Source organism: Bufo bufo, chromosome 5 (assembly GCF_905171765.1).
Source record: "Bufo bufo chromosome 5, aBufBuf1.1, whole genome shotgun sequence".
In the NCBI taxonomy this organism is placed as follows: Eukaryota; Metazoa; Chordata; class Amphibia; order Anura; family Bufonidae; genus Bufo; species Bufo bufo.
Genome location: NC_053393.1, coordinates 25662267 through 25687925, shown reverse-complemented (window position 1 = coordinate 25687925; position 25659 = coordinate 25662267). Strand labels below are relative to the sequence as shown.

The 25659-nt window shown below is 44.2% G+C and overlaps 1 protein-coding gene across 1 annotated transcript in view; it reads right to left on the bottom strand.

The window, feature by feature from the left end:
* TRAPPC9 (trafficking protein particle complex subunit 9) overlaps positions 1 to 25659 on the bottom strand; it is a 516382-nt gene that overhangs the window by 318412 nt on the left and 172311 nt on the right. Inside the window, exons 18-19 of the mRNA XM_040431647.1 lie at positions 16322 to 16464; positions 14483 to 14593 (exon numbers count right to left, since the gene is read on the bottom strand). Coding sequence (XP_040287581.1) covers positions 14483 to 14593; positions 16322 to 16464 — 254 coding nt within the window. The remainder of the gene's footprint in view (positions 1 to 14482; positions 14594 to 16321; positions 16465 to 25659) is intronic.

Sequence of the window (25659 nt, the reverse complement as noted above, 5' to 3'; positions counted from 1 at the left end):
AGTAGTTATATTCTTGTACATAGGAGGCAGTATTATAGTAGTTATATTCTTGTACATAGGAGGCAGTATTATAGTAGTATATTCTTGTACATAGGAGGCAGTATTATAGTAGTTATATTCTTGTACATAGGAGCAGTATTATAGTAGTTATATTCTTGTACATAGGAGCAGCATTATAGATAGTTATATTCTTGTACATAGGAGCAGTATTATAGTAGTATATTCTTGTACATAGGAGCAGTATTATAGTAGTTATATTCTTGTACATAGGAGCAGTATTATAGTAGTTATATTCTTGTACATAGGAGCAGTATTATAGTAGTTATATTCTTGTACATAGGAGCAGTATTATAGTAGTTATATCTTGTACATAGGAGCAGTATTATAGTAGTTTTATTCTTGTACATATGAGGCAGTATTATAGTAGTTATATTCTTGTACATAGGAGCAGTATTATAGTAGTTATATTCTTGTACATAGGAGCAGTATTATAGTAGTTATATTCTTGTACATAGGAGCAGTATTATAGTAGTTATATTCTTGTACATAGGAGCAGTATTATAGTAGTTATATTCTTGTACATAGGAGGCAGTATTATAGTAGTTATTTTCTTGTACATAGGAGGCAGTATTATAGTAGTTATATTCTTGTACATAGGAGGCAGTATTATAGTAGTTATATTCTTGTACATAGGAGGCAGTATTATAGTAGTTATATTCTTGTACATAGAGCAGTATTATAGTAGTTATATTCTTGTACATAGAGGAGCCAGTTATTTAGGAGCAGTAGTTATATTCTTTGTACATAGGAGGCAGTATTATAGTAGTTATATTCTTGTACATAGGAGGCAGTATTATAGTAGTTATATTCTTGTACATAGGAGGCAGTATTATAGTAGTTATATTCTTGTACATAGGAGGCAGTATTATAGTAGTTATATTCTTGTACATAGGAGCAGTATTATAGTAGTTATATTCCTGTACATAGGAGCAGTATTATAGAAGTTATATTCTTGTATATAGGAGCAGTATTATAGTAGTTATATTCTTGTATATAGGAGCAGTATTATAGTAGTTATATTCTTGTACATAGGAGCAGTATTATAGTAGTTATATTCTTGCACATAGGAGGCAGTATTATAGTAGTTATATTCTTGTACATAGGAGCAGTATTATAGTAGTTATATTCTTGTACATAGGAGCAGTATTATAGTAGTTATATTCTTTTACATAGGAGCAGTATTATAGTAGTTATATTCTTGTATATAGGGGCAGTATTATAGTAGTTATATTCTTGTACATAGGAGGCAGTATTATAGTAGTTATATTCTTGTACATAGGAGCAGTATTATAGTAGTTATATTCTTGTACATAGGAGCAGTATATAGTAGTTATATTCTTGTACATAGGAGCAGTATTATAGTAGTTATATTCTTGTATATAGGGGCAGTATTATAGTAGTTATATTCTTGTACATAGGAGGCAGAATTATAGTAGTTATATTCTTGTACATAGGAGGCAGTATTATAGTAGTTATATTCTTGTACATAGGAGGCAGTATTATAGTAGTTATATTCTTGTACGTAGGAGGCAGTATTATAGTAGTTATATTTCTTGTACATAGCAGGCAGTATATAGTAGTTATATTCTTGTACATATGAGCAGTATTATAGTAGTAACATGTGTTTTGATCTGACAGGTTTTCCTTGTGATCATAGGTGTCTGTGTTGTTTCTGGTAATGGCCACACCCTTTGCCTTCAGGTGTTGCTAATGTGGTCATTTAACCTTCTTATTGCTGTGCGGTTTATAGCTTCAGTGCCTGTGGATTGTATGTGGTTGGATCTTGGCTGAGTTCATGGTGCTCCATAGGCCCTCTTTGAAGTTAGTCTTTCCTTTCCTTTTGTATTTTGTTTGGGTTCTGTGTGTTGCATTACCCTATTGGTTTATGTTAGGCATGAAGTAGACTCCTGTTTGTCCTTCCTTTTGGAGGAACAGGTAGTCTCGTCCCTGCCATTAGTTCCAGGGTCCCTATAGGGCTAGATAGGACTCTAGGTATTCCTGCGTATTAACTCACTAACCTTTGGGGTCTGTTCATACTGGCAGTCAGTCAGGATTTTGGTTAGGGTTTTCACTAGGAGGTGTCCATCTTCCTTCCCTACTTCTCAGGCCTGATTCCCTGTTTTCCCCCTTCCCCCCTATGCTCGGTGTGATGTTCCCCTCCCACACCGAAGCGTGAAAGTATCATAGTCATTATTTTTTTGCACAGTGGAAACAGCATTATAACAGTTTAGCTGTCAATTTTCCCCCATAATAACGCATATTCGGCAGAGCTGAGCATGCATGTATATTTCAGTAGGGACAGAGATTAGATTGTAGGAAGATGAAGAAGATTTCTGAATCAGAACATAATTGGTATGTTAGGTATTTTTCAAAATTCTTTCTTTTTTCAATTTTGACCTAAATTTGCAAAAGTTGTCTAACCATCAATAGCAATTGAAGCTGCCCTCTATTTTAACTGCTTAAATTCCTATTAACACATAATTCTCAATTACTCGTGATACCCACAAATTGTCTTCATGCCGAGTTTCAATACTGAAAAGACTATTGAGAAAAATAAACACCTGTCATAGACACAGTGCTGCATTTCACGCCGCTGTCAGCGGAGGATTGGAAACTGTGAGATCGATATGTTATAAAAGATGTCAAAACACTTGACGGCCAAAGAAAGGAATCTCATGCTGCTAAGACCCAAGTAAACGAGTCCTCTGAGCAGAACGACTTCAAGTCACTGTCCATGTGACAACACGGCTCGGAAAGATCAATGACTCGGAGACGAGATGCACTAACCGCAGAAAACCCAGAGCCTCGGGTCACAGTATTAGTCACTGGCATCACTCCACCAGCTGTCTGCTTCACCAATGGCGTCATTACTAGAAAAAATGCCAAAACAGCTAGTAGTATGGGGCCAACACAACTGTTAAAAGATCCTCAGAAGTAAACCATAGATCATGATGGCTGCCTTATAATGATGGAAGAGACAAGGAGTTCAAAGGAGAAGGTTAGAAGAAGTTGGCCGAACAAGCCAATTGGGGTTTTCCTAAAGTCGTGGGAAAAAGGCATCATGTCCATTGGAATTCAACATGTCCAATCTTCTATGCCCTCTTCTTAACCTTAAAGAGAAAATGTCAAGAGTTCACTCTGTCCATGGTTCCAAGGACATGTTACCTGGCTGCAAACAACTATATTGTACTATGGATAAGCTGGCAACAGGGAGCAGGACCCTGCCAGGTTGTCCCCACACAGGTCAGCATGACTTACAGGCTTCTCCCCTTTACCAAAAAGCCAGCATGAAGCTCATCACAGGTTCCCTTTAAGGAAGTGAAGACCATAGACTTGAGGTCTATACCACTTTTCCTCTGGGCTCTCATGGTCACTAGTTACTCCCCTGTGTTGGGAGGAGAAGCCTGGATGTGCTCGTCCTTGGTTCTTACAAATGTCACTTTTGCATAACTTTCCATAGAACTCTTTGGATTTGGCAGCTGAACAGAAGATACGATTGGCAATAATGGAGAGGACTTCATATCATTGTGAACTTCACAGGGAATCGTTCCAAAAATGTTAGAACAATACATGATTAATTCTTAGATTGCGTCTTGATGAGGAACTTATAAGAGGTAAAATCAGTGCATACAAATGAATGTCTGTTACAAAGAGGTTTATTATAATTACCGTGATGAATCATTAATCACAAGGAGAAGACCTTAACGGGCACTGAATAACTATTACAGGAGAAGAAAATGTTAAAGATGGGGGTTTGTTTAAACTTTAGGACCTCCTCTTTGTTTAAAGAGATGCCTGAACTTTCAGGACCAGGAATCAACAAGGTGGTAGAAAGAGTTCTTAGAGGTTCTGGTCCATGAGACCCTTAGAGGTAGATGGTAGATCATGATGGCTGCCTTATAATGATGGAAGAAACAAGGAGTTCAAATGAGAAGGTTAGAAGAAGTTGGCCGAACGTGCCAATTGGGGTTTTGCCTAAAGTCGTGGGAAAAAGAGATCATGTGCATTGGATTTCAACATGTCCAATCTTTTATGCCGTCTTCCTACCTTAAAGGGAAACTGTCAAGAGTTTACTCTGCCCATGCACGCTATCTGGCTGCAAACAACTCTATTTTTTAGGAATGAACAAGGTGGTAGAAAGAGTTCTTAGAGGTTCTGGTCCATGTTATCGTGTAGATTTGTTGGTTGCACATTTATGTAACGAATGCCCCATTTTCCACCACCTCAGAGGCCTTCTATTGGGTGAAGGTCTGGTGACTATGTAACCAATAGAGGACACAAAACATTATAAAGGGGTTGTCCACTTTTTTGTATTGATGACCTATCCTATCGAGCAGATAAACAGTGAAGAGAAGACAGTGATTGCAAGAGCGATGCTTTCTCTTAAAAAAAAGTTGATCAGTGAGAGGATAAGTTTTACCTTTTATGGAACCATTTAGGGGTGTATATAACGTATTTAGAAACTATAAAGAAAAAAATTGTGTGTGTAGCGAAAGAGAAAAAAAATTACAAGTCTGCCTTTTTCGTGGCAAGGCCAGGTCAGCAGATTATGCAGGAAAGTCACCCTGTCAATCACGAAGCATAGGGAGGGTCTAGAGGAGCAAGGGTGCACAGAAGGCTTGGGCTTGCACTTAACTGCTCATTTGCATAAGGATTAAAAGTATTAAAAGTGCGTGTTCTTCAGAAGGAAGCTTCTGGTCGCTAAGTAAACGGCATCATTACATTCAGCTGGGCTAGCCCAAGGCATTGTGCCTGCTTCATCACGGAACTTCCAGGTGACGCTCCCTTTAGTGAGCAGGCGAGCAGTTCTGTAAGGGCTGTGAGTATAACTACACTGCTCAAAAAAATAAAGGGAACACTTAAACAACACAATGTAACTCCAAGTCAATCACACTTCTGTGAAATCAAACTGTCCACTTAGGAAGCAACATTGAGTGACAATCAATTTCACATGCTGTTGTGCAAATGGGGACAGACAACAGGTGGAAATTATAGGCAATTAGCAAGACACCCCCAATAAAGGAGTGGTTCTGCAGGTGGTAACCACAGACCACTTCTCAGTTCCTATGCTTCCTGGCTGATGTTTTGGTCACTTTTGAATGCTGGCTGTGCTTTCACTCTAGTGGTAGCATGAGACGGAGTCTACAACCCACACAAGTGGCTCAGGTAGTGCAGCTTATCCAGGATGGCACATCAATGCGAGCTGTGGCAAGAAGGTTTGCTGTGTCTGTCAGCGTAGTGTCCAGAGCATGGAGGCGCTACCAGGAGACAGGCCAGTACATCAGGAGACGTGGAGGAGGCCGTAGGAGGGCAACAACCCAGCAGCAGGACCGCTACCTCCGCCTTTGTGCAAGGAGGAACAGGAGGAGCACTGCCAGAGCCCTGCAAAATGACCTCCAGCAGGCCACAAATGTGCATGTGTCTGCTCAAACGGTCAGAAACAGACTCCATGAGGGTGATATGAGGGCCCGACGTCCACAGGTGGGGGTTGTGCTTACAGCCCAACACCGTGCAGGACGTTTGGCATTTGACAGAGAACACCAAGATTGGCAAATTCGCTACTGGCGCCCTGTGCTCTTCACAGATGAAAGCAGGTTCACACTGAGCACATGTGACAGACGTGACAGAGTCTGGAGACGCCGTGGAGAACGTTCTGCTGCCTGCAACATCCTCCAGCATGACCGGTTTGGCATTGGGTCAGTAATGGTGTGGGGTGGCATTTCTTTGGAGGGCCGCACAGCCCTCCATGTGCTCGCCAGAGGTAGCCTGACTGCCATTAGGTACCGAGATGAGATCCTCAGACCCCTTGTGAGACCATATGCTAGTGCGGTTGGCCCTGGGTTCCTCCTAATGCAAGACAATGCTAGACCGCATGTGGCTGAAGTGTGTCAGCAGTTCCTGCAAGACAAAGGCATTGATGCTATGGACTGGCCCTCCCGTTCCCCAGACCTGAATCCAATTGAGCACATCTGGGACATCATGTCTCGCTCTATCCACCAACGTCACGTTGCACCACAGACTGTCCAGGAGTTGGCAGATGCTTTAGTCCAGGTCTGGGAGGAGATCCCTCAGGAGACCGTCTGCCACCTCATCAGGAGCACGCACAGGCGTTGTAGGGAGGTCATACAGGCACGTGGAGGCCACACACACTACTGAGCCTCATTTTGACTTGTTTTAAGGACATTACATCAAAGTTGGATCAGCCTGTAGTGTGTTTTTCCACTTTAATTTTGAGTGTGACTCCAAATCCAGACCTCCATGGGTTGAAAAATTTTATTTCCATTTTTAATTTTTGTGTGATTTTGTTGTCAGCACATTCAACTATGTAAAGAACAAAGTCTTTCAGAAGAATATTTAATTAATTCAGATCTAGGATGTGTTATTTTTGTGTTCCCTTTATTTTTTTGAGCAGTGTATATGACTTGGACTAGGGTTCAGATTCAGAGGCAAATGGACCCTGGTGCAAAAGATCAATTTGATCCCCCCACCCCTTCTTATCCACACAATCTCTCTTTACTCCGGCCACAACCTACAAATAACTTTCAGCTGCATCGCTGGCAATGTCCCTCTAAGTCTGTAGCTAAGTCTGGATCCTGGGTGCTGCCCTTTCGAAGCCGGACAGCACAGAACCATAACATATGAATATTAATGTGGAGCCTCTTAATAATTAGCCTTAGACCAGTCAGATAAACAGGGCCACAAAGCTCCAAGTAAAACAGGGCAAAACTGTATCCAGGTCTAACGCAGTAAAGGTTCTTGTCTGCACCTCTGGTAGTCTAGGGCTGTGAAGTGGTTAATATCAGTAGTAGACCTATTGCATAAGTGCAGTGAAGGGGTTAATGTCAGTATACCTGATCACTGAGGGTCTGGAGGAGTCAACTGGTTAAAATTAGTATACTTAGTGGTAGAGAACAGTGAGGTGGTATTCATGGTGGTCCAGTTCAATGAAAGGAACCCAGGTGGAGGGCAGTGGAATGGTTACTGCTACACACTGGACCAATCTGCTAACGGGTGAAAATTTAGTTTCTAATCATTTAGATTCCATTTTGTCTTTGGCCTTTTGCTTTGAGAATCCAGAGTTTTACAGCAAGACACGGAGGCTTCGTATTGCTTTCTCCTTCTTTACTGTCCACCAATAGCAGCAAAGAGAAAAAATTTACATACAAGGAACCATAGCAACCAAGGTCCCTCCCCACTGGCCCCTATAATAGGCCGCTCTTCCTCTGTAACTTCCTCTTTCTTTGCTGCTGCCAGTTAAGTACACTATATATTTTAGCTCTGTGGATATTGTGTTTGTATTCACCATTGTGCTTGTATTTTCCATTGTTTTTGCGCTGCTCCATATAGGGTGACTAACCCTTGCAAGCAGCGCTTTTATGTGGGTTTAGACCCATAATCTATGGGTTTTATGTGTTCTTATTTTCAGGCTTCCCCCTGTATGTTGTCCCTTGCGCTTTGCTCCCTGGTCTCTGCATTTCTATCCCTGCAGGTGGCCTCCATCGGTGGCGCCTCTCCCCCTGCATTACCTCTTGTCCCATGCTCAGTCCGGCGGCCGGAGGCGGAGCCTCGGTGCCTCTCTCTTACACAGTTCCGGTGAGCGCTGCCAGTTCCCCTTTGGACCGCGAGATCTCGCGAGATCTCGGCGGCCATTTTACAGTTCTCGACCGCAATTCTCGCGGGATTTTGACCGGCTCTCTCTGCTCATGAAGTGCTTCCGGTCTCAGTCTCTCACTCGGGCCGCCGGCTCCTGCACGCTATAGCCAAGGAATTTTGGTCGTTCTGCCTTTTCCAGGGACATCATGGTGCAGGCGGAATACTTGCCGGGCCTGAACAATGTTCGAGCGGATTGGAACTCTCGCTACCTGTCCGACGGCAGCGATTGGCAGTTGGATCCGGAGGTGTTCTCAGCGATTTCGGACATATGGGGTCCAATGTCCATCGACCTCTTCGCCTCTCGACTCAACAGGCAACTCTCCCGGTTCTTCAGCTGGCGTCCGGATCCGGAGGCGTTAGCAGTGGATGCTTTCCTCCAAGATTGGTCGGTATCCCGTCTTTATGCTTTTCCCCCGTTCTCGATGATTCCGAGGACACTCCTTCAGGTTCAACGACATCTGGCGGACTTGGTCTTGGTGGTTCCGTTCTGGGGGTCTCAGGTCTGGTTCCCCTCATTGCTGAAGATACTAGTGGAGGTACCCCTGATTCTCCCATTTCGTTCGGATCTCCTCCGCGACCCTCAGGGTCTACACCACCCGCTTCTCCTCGACGGCTCCCTTCGGCTGCTGGCATGCCGGATCTCCGGACACCTGGAGCTGTCGATGGCATTTCGGAGGCGACTCGACGGTTACTGGACAACGCATGGGCTCCCGGCACCAGAAAGTCTTATCGGGCAGCCTGGAGAAATTGGGCTAGCTGGTGCGTGGAACAGAACCTGGATCCCGTTTCGGCACCTGTAGCTCACCTGTTGCAGTTTCTCACATCACTCTTTGAGGCGGGGAAGGCATACCGGACCATCAACCTGTTCAGGTCTGCAATTTCTTCTACCCATCTTGGTTATGACGGTGTTCCTGCAGGTCAACATCCTTCTGTCTCTCGCCTGTTGCGGGGCTCACGTTTGGCGAGTCCTCCTCGACCTCGGTTTTCCACTACCTGGGACGTCTCTCTGGTCCTTTCCTTCTTATCCTCTTGGCCGGATAACTCTGCCCTGTCATTGAGACAGTTGTCAGCTAAGTTTTTGGCTTTGTTTTGTCTTATTTCTTGCAAAAAGGGTCTCTGATGTTCGGGCCCTTGATTATGACGCTCGTTCTTTCACCCCGGATGGGGTCACTTTTAACATTGCGCGTCGTACGACTAACATCCGTTTTGTCTCCTATCCCTGTTTCCCCTGTTCTCCGATTCTATGTCCTGTAGCTTGCCTTAGGGAATACGAATCCAGGACTAGGGCCCATCGGTCATTCGGCCATATCTCAACTTTTCCTGTCTATCAGACATCCTTTCGGACCGTCTCTAGCCAGACGTTGGCACGCTGGCTTAAATGGGTCATGTCGCTAGCTGGGATAGACACTTCCGTCTTCACGGCCCATTCGGCGCGGAGTGCTTCTGCCACCTCGTTGGCAGTTTCAGGGGCCAGATTGGAGGACGTTATGCGATTGGCTGATTGGTCTAATGTCACCACGTTTAGGGAATTCTATTTCCGTCCTCAGGCTCATTTGTTTACTTCTATTATTGAGCAGCTTTGAACTTGCAATACGAAGCCTCCGTGTCTTGCTGTAAAACTTAATGATTTTCCTAGTCTACGACGTAAAGTCATAGTTTTAATTAAAGACACGGAGGCGAGTATTGCCCGCCCTATTCCCTCCCTTGGGTTTTCTCGCGTTTTTTGTTACAGGGGTCATGTATCATTACCTCTATGTATTATTAACCTTTTAAGTTATTTTGTTTTAGGTATTTACTGTCCTAATGTTTGTTTCATTGCCATTGTATTGCATGTTATTTTTTGCAATTTATATTGTCTTCTGTCACTTGACACCTGTTGAGTCAGTTGCGTAGATGGCTTCCGGACATTCTGTCCTGACATGTTTGTTTCACCTAGGCCTATGGTCTGTTTTATTTTCCAGGATGAAGTTATTTCCGTTATAGGATGCCGTGTTACCGGATGAGGTTTTCTACAGTTTAGCCAGGTTGGCTAGTTGGTTGCGCTACATGGGCGTTGGACTTTCCGTTCCAGTTAAAGTTCGGAGTTATCGTTGGGATGTTCGTGATGTCAGCACCAGATGTTCAAAGAAAGAGGAAGTTACAGAGGAAGAGCGGCCTATTATAGGGGCCAGTGGGGAGGGACCTTGGTTGCTATGGTTCCTTGTATGTAAATTTTTTCTCTTTGCTGCTATTGGTGGACAGTAAAGAAGGAGAAATGCAATACTCGCCTCCGTGTCTTTAATAAAACTATGACTTTACGTCGTAGACTAGGAAAATCATTAAGTTATACCTCCGTCTGCTCAGAGTTGTTTTCTGATTTATTCCAGATCCAGAAATTGGCCATTCCAGGGTCCGGAATAATAATGGATGAACAAGATATATATAAAAGCTGTAACTCTTCGAGGAGGGGGGGCAACTTGTGTAGGGAGTGTTTTCCCGATCGCCGTCATACGAGGATTACTCAATCGGTGATGTAAGTACCTTCATTCTGGATGTAGTCAGGACTCCAGCTGAAGTAATTGTGTATTATGTTCTTTATCCTTTGTATATAGATAAGTGCAAAAGAAGGACATTATATCGCTATAGGACGACAGGCCGCTGTGACCCTGAAAGCAAGGCTACTGGTCAGATCTAAGTTGAATTGTGCATGTCTTGTTCTTTCCACCGAAAGGACGGAAAAGAGACTATACAAACCGTGAGCGTTCAGGTTCTTTTGTCTTCGGTTTGATTATGTTTTGCCTTCTCTTTTTTAAGGGCTCATGCACAAAACTGTATGTATTTTGCAGTCAGCAGAAAAAAAGGATGACATCTGTGTGACGTCCGTATTGGATGCGTTTTATTTGCGGATGATCCATTGTAACAATGCCTGTCCTTGTCCTTGCAGAACGGACATGTGGACATACGGAAACGGAATGAGTCATTTCAGGGGGGTTTTCGCAGACCCATTGATGTGAATGGTTCCGCATACGGACCTGAAAAAAAAACGGATCGGAAACGGGGAAAAAAATATGTTTGTGTGCATGAGCCTTAAATCAATCCTTACAAATTTAATGAGCTTGGTCCTTGTAAGCGCTAAAGAATCCATAGCCATTCTTTAAGTGGATTAACCTTTGGACCGGTAGCTAGGTGGTGGCGGTAAGTCGTGTATCGGGGCGTATAGACTGTGATAGGGGGTTATGCTTAATTTGCAACCTGAATAGTGAGAGGAAAATGAATAACCCCTTACAGGCTACGTGCTGGGGAACTGGATAGATACATACAGGTTTATACATATATGCACAGACACACAATGGTTGTGCATCGCTCCCACGGCCTTATGGGGGCGCTCTTCATGCCCTCCCAAGTAATTGTAAGAACTCTACTTGTTAGAATTAAGAGTCACATAAATGCCTGGAGACAAGTGACAAGGAGACGTCTTCCTTATTTTACATGGTGAAATGGCTCTTCCGCGGGCACTCAAGATAAAAGCGACTCTTTAAGAAGATTGACCTTTTCAGCATCTGCCATAATGAGATGCTGCCGCTCTATAACATCACCGCTGACACTTTTTACCTCCTCCTATTTTTAGTGCTGGCGAGGAGGAGAATTGCTTTTAATAGATTAGTGCAGGAGCGGCTCAGCTGCTTAATGTAAAGATTAATGCAAAATGAGGGAAAATTAAAACGGCTTTAACTATAAATGTATCTATTATGAGGCAGAAGAAGCTGCAGCAACGTGACCCCTGCTGTGTTCTTAGCTCTTACTGTATGACGGTAATATAGAAATAAACACCAGTACCCGGTATGGCATAACTCCAGTATATCCTCAGGGAACATGATCAGAGCATTAGACAGGTTGGCACCATAGTTTTCTCTGACCCTGGCAGGAGCGAGGATGTGTATTAACGCCCTACTCCCACCACATTCAATGTGACGTAACAGTATGCCAAAGGCCCTAGGCAGGCGGTGCACCTCCAGAGCTGCACTCACTATTCTGCTGGTGCAGTCACTGTGTACATACATTACATTACTTATCCTGTACAGATCCTGAGTTACATCCTGTATTATACCCCAGAGCTGCACTCATTATTCTGCTGGTGGAGTCACTGTGTACATACATTACTTATCCTGTACTGATCCTGAGTTACATCCTGTATTAAACTCCAGAACTGCACTCACTATTCTGCTGGTGCAGTCACTGTGTACATACATTACTTATCCTGTACAGATCCTGAGTTACATCCTGTATTATACTCCAGAGCTGCACTCACTATTCTGCTGGTGCAGTCACTGTGTACATACATTACTTATCCTGTACTGATCCTGAGTTACATCCTGTATTATACTCCAGAGCTGCACTCACTATTCTGCTGGTGCAGTCACTGTGTACATACATTACATTGCTGATCCTGTACTGATCCTGAGATACATCCTGTATTATACTCCAGAGCTGCACTCACTATTCTGCTGGTGGAGTCACTGTGTACATACATTACATTACTTATCCTATACTGATCCTGAGTTACATCCTGTATTATACTCCAGAGCTGTACTCACTATTCTGCTGGTGCAGTCACTGTGTACATACATTACATTACTTATCCTGTACTGATCCTGAGTTACATCCTGTATTATACTCCAGAGCTGCACTCACTATTCTGCTGGTGCAGTCACTGTGTACATACATTACATTACTTATCCTGTACAGATCCTGAGTTACATCCTGTATTATACTCCAGAGCTGCACTCATTATTCTGCTGGTGGAGTCACTGTGTACATACATTACTTATCCTGTACTGATTCTGAGTTACATCCTGTATTATACTCCAGAGCTGCGCTCACTATTCTGCTGGTGGAGTCACTGTGTACATACATTACTTATCCTGTACTGATCCTCAGTTACATCCTGTATTATACTCCAGAGCTGCACTCACTATTCTGCTGGTGCAGTCACTGTGTACATACATTACTTATCCTGTACTGATCCGGAGTTACATCCTGTATTATACTCCAGAGCTGCACTCACTATTCTGCTGGTGGAGTCACTGTGTACATACATTACTTATCCTGTACTGATCCTGAGTTACATCCTGTATTATACTCCAGAGCTGCACTCACTATTCTGCTGGTGCAGTCACTGTGCACATACATTACATTACTTATCCTGTACTGATCCTGAGATACATCCTGTATTATACTCCAGAGCTGCACTCACTATTCTGCTGGTGCAGTCACTGTGTACATACATTACATTACTTATGCTGTACTGATCCTGAGTTACATCCTGTATTATACTCCAGAGCTGCACTCACTATTCTGCTGGTGCAGTCACTGTGTACATACATTATATATCCTGTACTGATCCTGAGTTACATCCTGTATTATACTCCAGAGCTGCACTCACTATTCTGCTGGTGCAGTCACTGTGTACATTACATTACTTATCCTGTACTGATCCTGAGTTACATCCTGTATTATACTCCAGAGCTGCACTCACTATTCTGCTGGTGCAGTCACTGTGTACATACATTACATTACTTATCCTGTACTGATCCTGAGTTACATCCTGTATTATACTCCAGAGCTGCACTCACTATTCTGCTGGTGCAGTCACTGTGTACATACATTACTTATCCTGTACTGATCCTGAGCAGAACCTCAGTGCAGCACAAAATACCACCCCAGCAGTAGCAAATACCCCAGTGCAGCATAAACTACTGCTGCTCGCATTGCAGAGGACGGTGATACAGTTGAATTTAGGAGGGCAGCTGTGCAGGCCAGCTAGGGACATAAGTACCTGATGCTCCTAGCATGAATTAATGCTGAGAGCATCAGTTCGTTATGTACCCACCCAGCTAGTGTCCATGAGAAGGGCTCGGGCGGCTTCCTGAGCATTGGCCCACCAGGAAATTTCCCTGTAGTGTGTAAGGCCCGTCCGCCCCTGACCATGGAGGGTGCGGACAGGAGGTAACCCATCTGCAGGATCAGAGGGCAGCGACTGAAAGGAGCGACCATTTACCTCCAAGTATAATCTGCGGCGGTCAACGTGTTCACTTTATCATGGCTCGCTTCCAAAGAAACACATGCACGCCCCGTCTCCCAGCGGCTCGCAATATTTATATAGAGCCAGAGTACAAATAATGCTGTTTGCATTAGGAACTAATCGACTGCGTGCAGATGGCGGCAATTAAGAGTCAATTAGCCGACCCTGGATGTATGTCTTTAAGGGACAGACTCACAGCTACACGGGATCACGATGTGGTGGAGGACGTCAGACCCATCCGTATCCGCAAAGTCACAACATAAAGGCCCTCCGCAGCTTTATAACCTACTCGGACTTTCAATTCCTCACCCTATTCCAAGAGCTCAGCTTGCTGTCAGTTAATGGAATCACCAGTCCTGTTTCATGCAAGCATCAAGCATGTAAAGGTCCTCTGATTGACAGCACATCTCCCTGTGCAAATGGGACATGCAGCGATGTAAAAGCATGGGGGATGAATGATCGTAATAATGATTGTTGGTCTCCAATGCACTGTACACTGACCTGTGTAAAGGCCTTTTAAATGAGCGTCGATCGACTGGTTGCATCATTGATCGGCGATTGTTATTACAAGCCATGCAGAAGGACCCTTAAAGGACCATTTACACAGGAGGTCATCTGGGAGTGAGTGAGGAAGCCCCTTAAATAAGCAAAAACATCCCCCACATTTGTGAAGGTGGTGTTCTTCTTTATTATGTACAGGGCACTTACCGTTGACATTCTCCAGCATGCAGGATGAGGTCCTCGTTGTCTTTGGTGCTCACGGCCAGCTCGTGTTCTGTGGAGTTGAAGACATCGAGGAGGAGATGACATTGTCTTGTGCTGGGGGAAAAAACAAACATCAAAGCACTGATGGTGGGGGAGGGGGGATACAAAAAAAATGGATTAACGTATCAATGGTGGAATCGAGGCAACCAGGCCCCAAAACCCAGGAGCCCCATAAACTTCCCTACCACTGAAAGGGTTTCTCCGGAAATTTAGAAAATTAAAACTCTTAAATATTACTTTTATTATAAATATATTCCAAAATACCTTACATTAGTTATAACGGTTTGTTTTGTCGGGAGCGATTATCATGGGAATTAAAATGACCGCCGTCCTATTAGTACAGACAAATCCTGTCCTAATCACACAGGTGGACAAGTTACTACAGAGCACTGAGCTAAAGAGCTGCCTCATCCTCCTCTCTGCTCTGCTTGTCAGGGGTTATGACAAGCTGATAAGATCTTCAGCTGAATCTGTAAGAATGGAGTCCATGAGGAGACATGAAGTACAGAGAGGACGGATAGGACATACTGTGGTAATGGAGACCGCATACAAGCGCTGCTGCTTATTACCCCCACCCTCCTCTCTGTACTTCATGTCTCCTCATGGACTCCATTCTTACAGATTCAGCTGAAGATCTTATCAGCTGTATTCAGGATCAAAATCCATGACGGGCAGAGCAGAGAGAAGGATGAGGCAACTCTTTAGCTCAGTGTTCTGAAGTCACTTGTCCTGCTGTGTGATTAGGACATGTTTTTTGTGTACTAATAGGACGGCGGCCATTTTATTTCTTCCAATGATAGCTCCCCAGACAAAACGAACTATTATAACTAATGAAAGGTATTTGGGAATATATTTATAATAAAGTAATATTTTAGGATTTTCAGTAATTTTATTTTCTTAATTCCCGGAGAACCCCTTTAAAGAGGAACCCTCAACTCCTCTGATAAATACTTGTATTTCCCATGGTATCTGGCTTGACTATTTTTGACTTATAGGGAGACACTTCCACAAGGTGGCGCTAGCGAGATGGTTCTCTTTTCTCAGGGAGATATCTCTCTGCATAATGTACTTCCCATGAAACAGGAATTCAAGAGAAACATTTTTTAGAGCTCTGTGTTTGTGTTGTGTTTTCCTCTGTTATCCCTCCTGGAAATGTATAAATGATTTAACAGCTGGATGTTACCAGTTGGGAGTGTGTCCTTACACACTCTGACATTACCCAACAGTATTGTCTGCGTAGGGACACACCCCTTTGAAAAGAGAAATGGTAACACACAGCTGTTAATTTACTGATGCATTTCCAGGAGGAATAACAGAGAAACGTCACAACGCAGAACTCCCATAAAAGCTGCTACAGAATTTAATGGGAAGTACAAGTATTTACTAACACAGAGGTGACCGTTCCTATTCAATACAAGGATGTACATGGGTCGACACCCCAACAATTCCCAAGAGCAGCGCAAGCCTCACATCTTTTACTAGAGTGATACATTGTAACAAGCCCAACAGCTGTGAGCAGGACTGCCCAGGATTGTTCACCCAGGGTATGTAAGAAGTAAATGCTTCTATTCACTGACTGCAAGCATCTCAATAATAGAAAACTGACTAAGCATGTTAGAAAGTTGCAGAGCTGTTCATCATAGCAGTGTGAACAGCGTGACGGCATGCACATACGTGTAGCATGTATGGCGGGAAAGCTCACACGTCATACACGCTAAATGTGTCCATAGTCAGAGGGAGGCCATGAACGCAGTGTGAAGACTCCAAAATGACAAGACTCACCTGGTGGCCGGGAGTGTGCTGACTCGTGTGAAGAACACTGACGGTTCTACGTCCACGTGGAGGCCAAGGGAGATGTTCCTGTAGTAACCATCGGCGTGACCTGGTCCTCCGGAGTACTTGAAATTCAAAACGCCTTCAAGTGTCTGTGAAGGGAGGAGAAGAATGTTACGTCAGAGGATGTCGATTGTGTGTTAGATGCAGATTCTGGGTGCAATGTCCAGGTGTCCAGACCATCAGTGGTCACAGGAGGTAACACACCCTGGGGCTCTGGTCAGAAGACTTCACCTTCTGAGACCCTTATGTATAAGGTTAATAACCCTTAGGCTGGGGCTACACCGTGGCTCAGGTCACACAACAAAAAGATCACATTGCAAGTTGCAAACCCTCAAGCCGCAGACCGTAGTGGAGCAATATTTTTTGGTTGCTCAACTTGTACATGATTCACGTAGGACTGCCGTTTCCCACTACGACATTGCATCTGGTGCAACCTTCTGCGATCCGACTGTCGACAAAAAACAAAAAACTCTGCTGTATTTTTAGTCGCAAGTCACACATGATGCTGCAAATCAAGTGCAACTTGCAACCCGTCCGTGGAGCAACAGCAAGCCGCGGACAAACTACAAGCAACCAAAGTTGACCTAGCACTAGCCTTACTGTTACCTTGTTTGCCACCTTCAGTACTGGGAGATGATTGGGAGCCATAGGACGGGCCAACATCCGTGTTCCCCTCCTCCACATCCTAGGGAAACTGGGGTCTTCGTAAATTATTGCCATTGCCTGAAGTCTAGAGTTAAACACATCCCAAAGTTTCTTTGACCTTGTCGCTTCCCCAACGTTTCGCTTCCTGGTCAAATCGATGGAGGGTTTAATGCCCCTACTTTGGAGGATCTCCATGCACAGCTTGCGCCTTGCACTTCTCCGAAGTTTTGCCTACCTGACTGCCGCGTGTCAAACATGAGTAATCAAGCGGCATCATTTGTATGCCGATTAGAGTATCTCAATGCTACAATATTAGGATGTTCCTTCAAACTTCAATTCCCAGGTGGCTCTCTGCTGCTCATCTAGTCATACCTGGTGTAAGGCTAATAAAGTTCCGCGGGGGCGGGGAGCTATCTCTGAACTGGCAGACTCCAGGTGAAAGCTGACTTGTCCTTACTGCCCTGATTTTCGGGCAAAAAGACCAGATAAAAAAAAGTCCTCCAAAGTAGTGGCTTCAAACTCTCCATCAATTTGGCCACAGGGTGGGGGCCATTACTACCTCATGTCGTTGAGAATAGGGTTGCTAGTCTTATATTTTGACTGGGTCATCATACTTCCATACAGAAATATTGTGAACCTTTAAGAACACAGGAGGGTCCACTCTCCATCTGCAGAAAGAAAGCTTTACTCTCTAGACGTGGAAAGGATTCTTTACAGTAAGAGCAATAAAGCTGTGGAATCGTCATCTCCAGAACTTGGTTCAGCATAAACGTTGGATCTCCTAGATGATATCTAATCACCACATGAGGTCAAGAAGGAGGCTGTATTTTCCACCAAACTGTCTTCATGCACATCGAGGGGAAAACCAGGATTCCTTACTCATGACATAGATGAACTTGATTACTTTCAACTATACTTTGTAACCAAGGGCAGCCTTAGAGGTGTATGACCTATTTGTGGCCCCAGGTTGAAGGTCCTCAGACCGCCTGGAACCCAAAGTTTGGGACCACCATGAATCTTAATACTAACTGCACAGTGGTTAGCACTGGTCACTTGCAAATCCGACCAGGGACAACATCTTCATGGAGTTTGTAGGTTCTCCCTGTGTTTGCGTGGGTTTCCTCCAGGTTCTCCGGTTTCCTCCAGGTTCTCCGGTTTCCTCCCACTCTTCAAAGACAGATTGGGGACAGCGTGATGCCAATGTCTGTAAAGCGCTGCGGAATATGTCAGCGCTAAGTGAGTGACTGTAATGTGACTGTATATCAGTATGATTTAGCCATTGTGCAACATTGTATTTACTTTATTACTGTATTATTTAAGCACTGTATGGCGGTCTTTATGTGGCATTGGTACTTCGGTAAGGTGTATTATTTTTGCAGTGTGGTGGCACTGTATAGCACACTGTATAGTTATTTACAGCACTGCATGGAAGTGTAATCTGGACGATATCTGGCTCTATTATTTGGGCACCATATATAAAACAGCAGCTGCAAATAAAAATCATAATTGATTTCCCATATATAAAAAAAAAAGTCATTGATCACTCGCATATATAATAAAAAAACTATAATCACCGTCATATAAAAAGTCTTTGATCACCCGCATATATAAAAAAAACATCATTGATCACATAAAAAATTTCACTGATCACCTGTACATTAAAAAAAAAAAACATTATTGATCACCCGCATATTAAAAAAAAGTCATCGATCACCCACATATAATAACCATCTCGGAGCGGTCATAGAACACTTGTGGCTTTTACAGTTATTTTATCAGCAGGTCTGAAGTGCGACGCCGGCATCCCGAGGCCGATCAGTAATGGATCCACAAACAACTCCCCTTGTACTTAATTAAGACTAATGGCATCCACTGGGAAGTAATACATCCGAAATTTTTGGAATTCCTGCTGGGATTAATTTGTGTCTGTTTGTTATTCCCACTCGGCAGCTTTAGAGCGTCACGGAGTCTAAATCAATGTCCTCGTTTCTCTGTTCCCAAAATATATTTATATAAAAATTAAAAAAAGTAAATACTAATAAACTGAAGCCTCTGAGGTAAGTGCTTTGGGGCAAGATCTGCGACTTTTTCCCATTCAAGGCCACTTTTCCGAGGTGGTGAATAAAAGAAGGACGTGGCGTGGGCGGTGAAAAGGGAGAGCGGGACGGCTCATCTCATTCATCATTTTCCATGCCGGTTTATGGTGTGGAAAATGGTCTTAAAACTACGCCAGCAAAAGAGCTGGTGTAGTTTAAAGCATGTCGCACGGCCGCACATCCGGATTAAGACCGACGTCTGAATCGCCAGTCTTATTAAATGACCCCCATAACTGCTACCTCCTAGAAACGCTGCCACTCTCGTCCACAGGCTGCAACTGGTATTGCATCTCAGCTGCAATACCACACATGGCCACTGGACAAAGGTGGCGCTGTTTCTAAAAGAAAATAAAAGTAGAATTTTTCTTTCTAATAACGAACCACCTCTTGTAAGCTCAGAATGTGGACTGAAGAGAATAATAATGTCTGACTGACTATTGGATGGGAGACTGGATTTCAGTGCGGTCACCTGGGCCCTAATAATCAATAGCGGCCCTTCTGTGACCTCCCATTGGTCTCCACTCCCCTCCTCCCTTGTCATGTCAAGACCTGTGCTCCTTATCATCATATGAGAGAAACGTTCACTGCACCCACAAGACCAGCCAGCTCCTCTGCTGAAATACTCTGTGCTGCTTGGAGAACCTGCTCCTTACTGGTCTCCAATACCTCTAGACTGGAGCTTCCCTCCACAACGTCAGCACACTTCCCTCTAGAGCAGGCATCCTCAAACTGCGGCCCTCCAGCTGTTGCAAAACTACAACTCCCAGCATGCCCGAACAGCCTACAGGTATCAGCCTACAGCAGGGCATTGTGGGAGTTGTAGTTTTACAACAGCTGGAAGGCCGCGAGTTTGAGATGCCTGCCCTAAGGCCACGTCCTGCAGCTGGAGGCCCCACAAAGCCTTCACACCTGCTATTTTCACACCATTTTAAGTGCTTTTTGCTGTCATTTTATATTTTGCAACTGTTTGTGAGTTTTTTTGTGGCGTTTTTACGTCGACTGTGTAAGCGAAGAGCATTGTAGCGGAGCAGCAGACGGGTCCTTCCATCCACTGCATAGTTCATGGCACCAGCTGCTGACTGGACCCCTGATGGGTGGACGTGCTGGGAGCTGGACCCCCACCAATACGAAACTAATGAGGATAGGCAATCAATTCCCGGAAAACCACTTTAACCCCCTCACGACCTGCGGCGTACACGTAGAGTGAAAGTTGGGTCTTTAAACATAGCACTCGATCAGAAGCTGAGCAGGCACCATAGTGTAAAATAAAAAGTTTTCAAAAACATTAAGAAAATATATATAAAAATTTAGATCAACTCCCCCTTTCCCTATAATTAAAGTAAAAAATAATAATCATATAAAAAGATCATTTGCACCTCGCGTCCTAAAACCCCCGAACTATTCAAATATAAATGTATTTATCCTGCATGACGAACGTCGTAATGGAAAAAAAATAATCAAACTGGCCGATTAGCTTAAAAAAAAAAATGGAATAAAAAGTGATCAAAATATAAATCAATATAAAATACAGACCACCAGACAAAAAAAACTGAGCCCCCAAACATCCCCCTGGACGTTACTACAGAAAAAGTACGGGGATCAGAATATGGCAAATAAAAAAAAAAGTAAAATCTGAAAAAGTCAAAAAGTTTTTCTTTTTTTCATAAAGATTAGAACACAAGAAACACGACATAAATGTGGTATCGCTGTAACCGCACTGATGTGGAGAATGAAGGAAACACTGGGCAGGCCGTAATAATAGAACCCAGAAAACCAGGGCGGGATTGCATTTTTATTTTTTTCCCCAATTTCCCACTACATCGTATGAGATATAGAAATAAAAAAAAATTATTGTTCTGGGAAGGCGTGGAGTAAAAATTAAAGGGTTAATGTGATCATTGTTAGGAACACCCACGAAAAACTCTACAAAATCTGAGCAGGACACAGAGGCCGTCTCCTCATAAACTGGCCCCTTAGACAGGAGCTCGGTGACCCCTGACGGGTAACACCCAGCTGAACCCTCATTGTAGATTGCTAGAAGGAATAATAGAGGAATGACACAACAGTCATGAGAATAGATGGTCCAAAATTGTTATTACATGGGAAATACAAGTGGTTAGGGGAGGTTGGGGGTCCGCTTTATTGTGCCGACCCAGGCGTAGTGTGTAATAAGCCATGTTGTACATTATAACACAACCCACCACCGTGAAGCCGGCCGTTCAGATCAGGATAATGCTGCGCCTGTCTCCCACCTCCCCTTTATACAGCGAGCTTTGCGTCATGATACAGACTTGTAATGGGATACCCGCAGCAAATAGCAGCGCGTGCCGCCGCCGCCGCCCTCCTCCTCGCAGCCATCTGTGTCCCTGCAAATGGATGGAAAAATATCTGATTAAGAATATCCATTCTAGCCGAGCAGAAGGTAAGGCGACTTTCACACTAGCGTCTTTTCCGGTATCGAGTTCTGTCCTAGGGGCCCAATACCGGAAAATAACTGGTCAGTTTTATCCCTATGCATTCTGAATGGAGAGGAATCCGTTCAGGATGTCTTCAGTTCAGTCACTGTACGGTTTTTAAACGGAGAAAATACCGCAGCATGCTGCGGTATTTTCTCCGTCCAAAATTCCGGAACCCTTGCCGTTTCCATTGAAATGTATCCGGCATTAAAATTGGCGCATTGACGGATCCGGTTTGCGCATGCGCAGACCTTTAAAAATGTGAAAATAATAGACACCGGATCTGTTTTTCCAGATGACACCGGAGAAACGGATCCGATATTTCAATGCATTTGTCAGACGGATCCGGATCCGTCTACAAATGATATCAGTTTGCATACGGATTTCCCGATCCGGCAGTTAGTTACGGCGACGGAACTGACTGCCGAATCCTCACAACGCAAGTGTGAAAGTACCCTAACATGAGATGTAATCCTAAAAATTCACCCGAAACAGGAGTCGTCTACGAAAACCAATTACAGCCCGGCATCACGACCACGGATGTGAAATCAATGAAAAAGTCCTCTATCCCTAGGATGGGGGCAAGGAATCACATGATACACACTACAGCTGCTGCAGAACATCTTCAAGAAGAGAGAAGCGGAGATTTATGTCCATCACTTTTGTTTCAAAAGGTTCTGAAGCAGATTAGAAATCTACTCTGCATCTGAAGCAGATGGGGAAAAGTATTAGACACCGCCTGCTGCAGAACATCTTTGAGATGTCGGAGGGATATCATGTCCGTTTCGGTATGACTGATGTGAACCACTATTCTCTGACAGCTAATTTGCATACGCTTTTCCCATAGTGCACTGCATGAAAGAGAAGTCTGAACATACAGCCAGGTCCATAAATATTGGGACATGGACACAATTCTAACATTTTTGGCTCTATACACCACCACAATGGATTTGAAATGAAACGAACAAGATGTGCTTTACCTGCAGACTGTCAGCTTTAATTTGAGGGTATTTACATCCAAATCAGGAGAACGTGCAGGAATTACAACAGTTTGCATATGTGCCTCCCACTTGTTATGGAACCAAAAGTAATGGGACAGAATAATCATCATAAATCAAACTTTCACCTTTTAATACTTGGTTGCAAATCCTTTGCAGTCAATTACACCCTGAAGTCTGGAACGCATAGACATCACCAGACGCTGGGTTTCATCCCTGGTGATGCTCTGCCAGGCCTCTACTGCAACTGTCTTCAGTTCCTGCTTGTTCTTGGGTATTTTCCCTTCAGTTTTGTCTTCAGCAAGTGAAATGCATGCTCAATCGGATTCAGGTCCGGTGATTGACTTGGCCATTGCATAACATTCCACTTCTTTCCCTTAAACTCTTTGGTTGCTTTTGCAGTATGCTTTGGGTCATTGTCCATCTGCACTGTGAAGCGCCGTCCAATGAGTTCTGAAGCATTTGGCTGAATATGAGCAGATAATATTGCCTGAAACACTTCAGAATTCATCCTGCTGCTTTTGTCAGCAGTCACATCATCAATAAATACAAGAGAACCAGTTCCATTGGCAGCCACACATGCCCACGCCATGACACTACCACCACCATGCTTCACTGATGAGGTGGTATGCTTAGGATCATGAGCAGCTCCTTTCCTTCTCCATACTCTTCTCTTCCCATCACTCTGGTACAAGTTGATCTTGGTCTCATCTGTCCATAGGATGTTGTTCCAGAACTGTGAAGGCTTTTATAGATGTCGTTTGGCAAACTCTAATCTGGCCTTCCTGTTTTTGAGGCTCACCAATGGTTTACATCTTGTGGTGAACCCTCTGTATTCACTCTGGTGAAGTCTTCTCTTGATTGATGACTTTGACACACATACACCTACCTCCTGGAGAGTGTTCTTGATCTGACTAACTGTTGTGAAGGGCGTTTTCTTCACCAGGGATAGAATTCTTCGGTCATCCACCACAGTTGTTTTCCGTGGTCTTCCGGGTCTTTTGGTGTTGCTGAGCTCACCGGTGCGTTCCTTCTTTTAAGGAATGTTCCAAACAGTTGTTTTGGCCACGCCTAATGTTTTTGCTATCTCTCTGATGGGTTTGTTGTGTTTTTTCAGCCTAATGATGGCTTGCTTCACTGATAGTGACAGCTCTTTGGATCTTGAATTGAGAGTTGACAGCAACAGATTCCAAATACAGATAGCAGACTGGAAATGACCTCTGGACCTTTTATCTGCTCATTGTAATTGGGATAATGAGGGAATAACACACACCTGGCCATGGAGCAGCTGAGAGGACAATTGTCCCATTACTTTTGGTCCCTTAACAAGTAGGAGGCACATATGTAAACTGTTGTAATTCCTGCACCATTCACCTGATTTGGATGTAAATACCCTCAAATTAAAGCTGACAGTCTGCAGGTAAAGCACATCTTGGTCCTTTCATTTCAAATCCATTGTGGTGGTGTATAGAGCCAAAGATGTTAGAATTGTGTCGATGTCCCAATATTTATGGACCTGACTGTATGTGTGTCTCTTCAATGAGGAACAGTCTCCCCCAGAGATCACCATTTACAACAATACTACAGTGAAAGGAGAAGTTTACTGAGAAAAATTGTATGAATAAAAGGGGTCTAGGACCCTGTTGTGCTACTTCTAGCCTGGAAACAAGATGAGATACAGTCTCTAGCCCGGATACAAGGTGAGATACGGCCTCTAGCCCAGATACCAGATGAGATACGGCCTCTAACCCGGATACAAGATGAGATACAGCCTCTAGCCTGGATACAAGATGAGATACGGCCTCTAGCCTGGATACAAGATGAGATACGGCCTGTAGCCTGGATACAAGATGAGATACGGCCTCTAGCCTGGATACAAGATGAGATACGGCCTGTAACCTGGATACAAGATGAGATACGGCCTCTAGCCTGGAAACAAGATGAGATACAGTCTCTAGCCCGGATACAAGGTGAGATACGGCCTCTAGCCCAGATACCAGATGAGATACGGCCTCTAACCCGGATACAAGATGAGATACAGCCTCTAGCCTGGATACAAGATGAGATACGGCCTCTAGCCTGGATACAAGATGAGATACGGCCTGTAGCCTGGATACAAGATGAGATACGGCCTGTAGCCTGGATACAAGATGAGATACGGCCTCCAGCCTGGATACAAGATCAGATACGGCGTCTAGCCTGGATACAAGATGAGATACAGCCTCTAGCCCGGATACAAGATGAGATACGCCCTCTAGCCTGGATACAAGATGAGATACGGCGTCTAGCCTGGATACAAGATGAGATACGGCGTCTAGCCTGGATACAAGATGAGATACGGCGTCTAGCCTGGATACAAGATGAGATACGCCCTCTAGCCTGGATACAAGATGAGATACGGCCTCTAGCCTGGATACAAGATGAGATACGGCCTCTAGCCTGGATACAAGATGAGATACGGCGTCTAGCCTGGATACAAGATGAGATACGGCCTCTAGCCTGGATACAAGATGAGATACGGCCTCTAGCCTGGATACAAGATGAGATACGCCCTCTAGCCTGGATACAAGATGAGATACGGCCTCTAGCCTGGATACAAGATGAGATACGGCCTGTAGCCTGGATACAAGATGAGATACAGCCTCTAGCCTGGATACAAAATGAGATACGGCCTGTAGCCTGGATACAAGATAAGATACGGCCTCTAGCCTGGATACAAGATGAGATACAGCCTCTAGCCTGGATAGAAGATGATACGGCCTCCAGCCCGGATACAAGATGAGATACAGCCTGTAGCCTGGATACAAGATGAGATACGGCCTGTAGCCTGGCTACAAGATGAGATACAGCCTCTAGCCTGGATACAAAATGAGATACGGCCTGTAGCCTGGATACAAGATAAGATACGGCCTCTAGCCTGGATACAAGATAAGATACGGCCTCTAGCCTGGATACAAGATGAGATACGGCCTCTAGCCCGGATACAAGATGAGATACAGCCTCTAGCCTGGATAGAAGATGATACGGCCTCCAGCCTGGATACAAGATGAGATACGGCCTCTAGCCTGGATGCAAGATGAGATACGGCC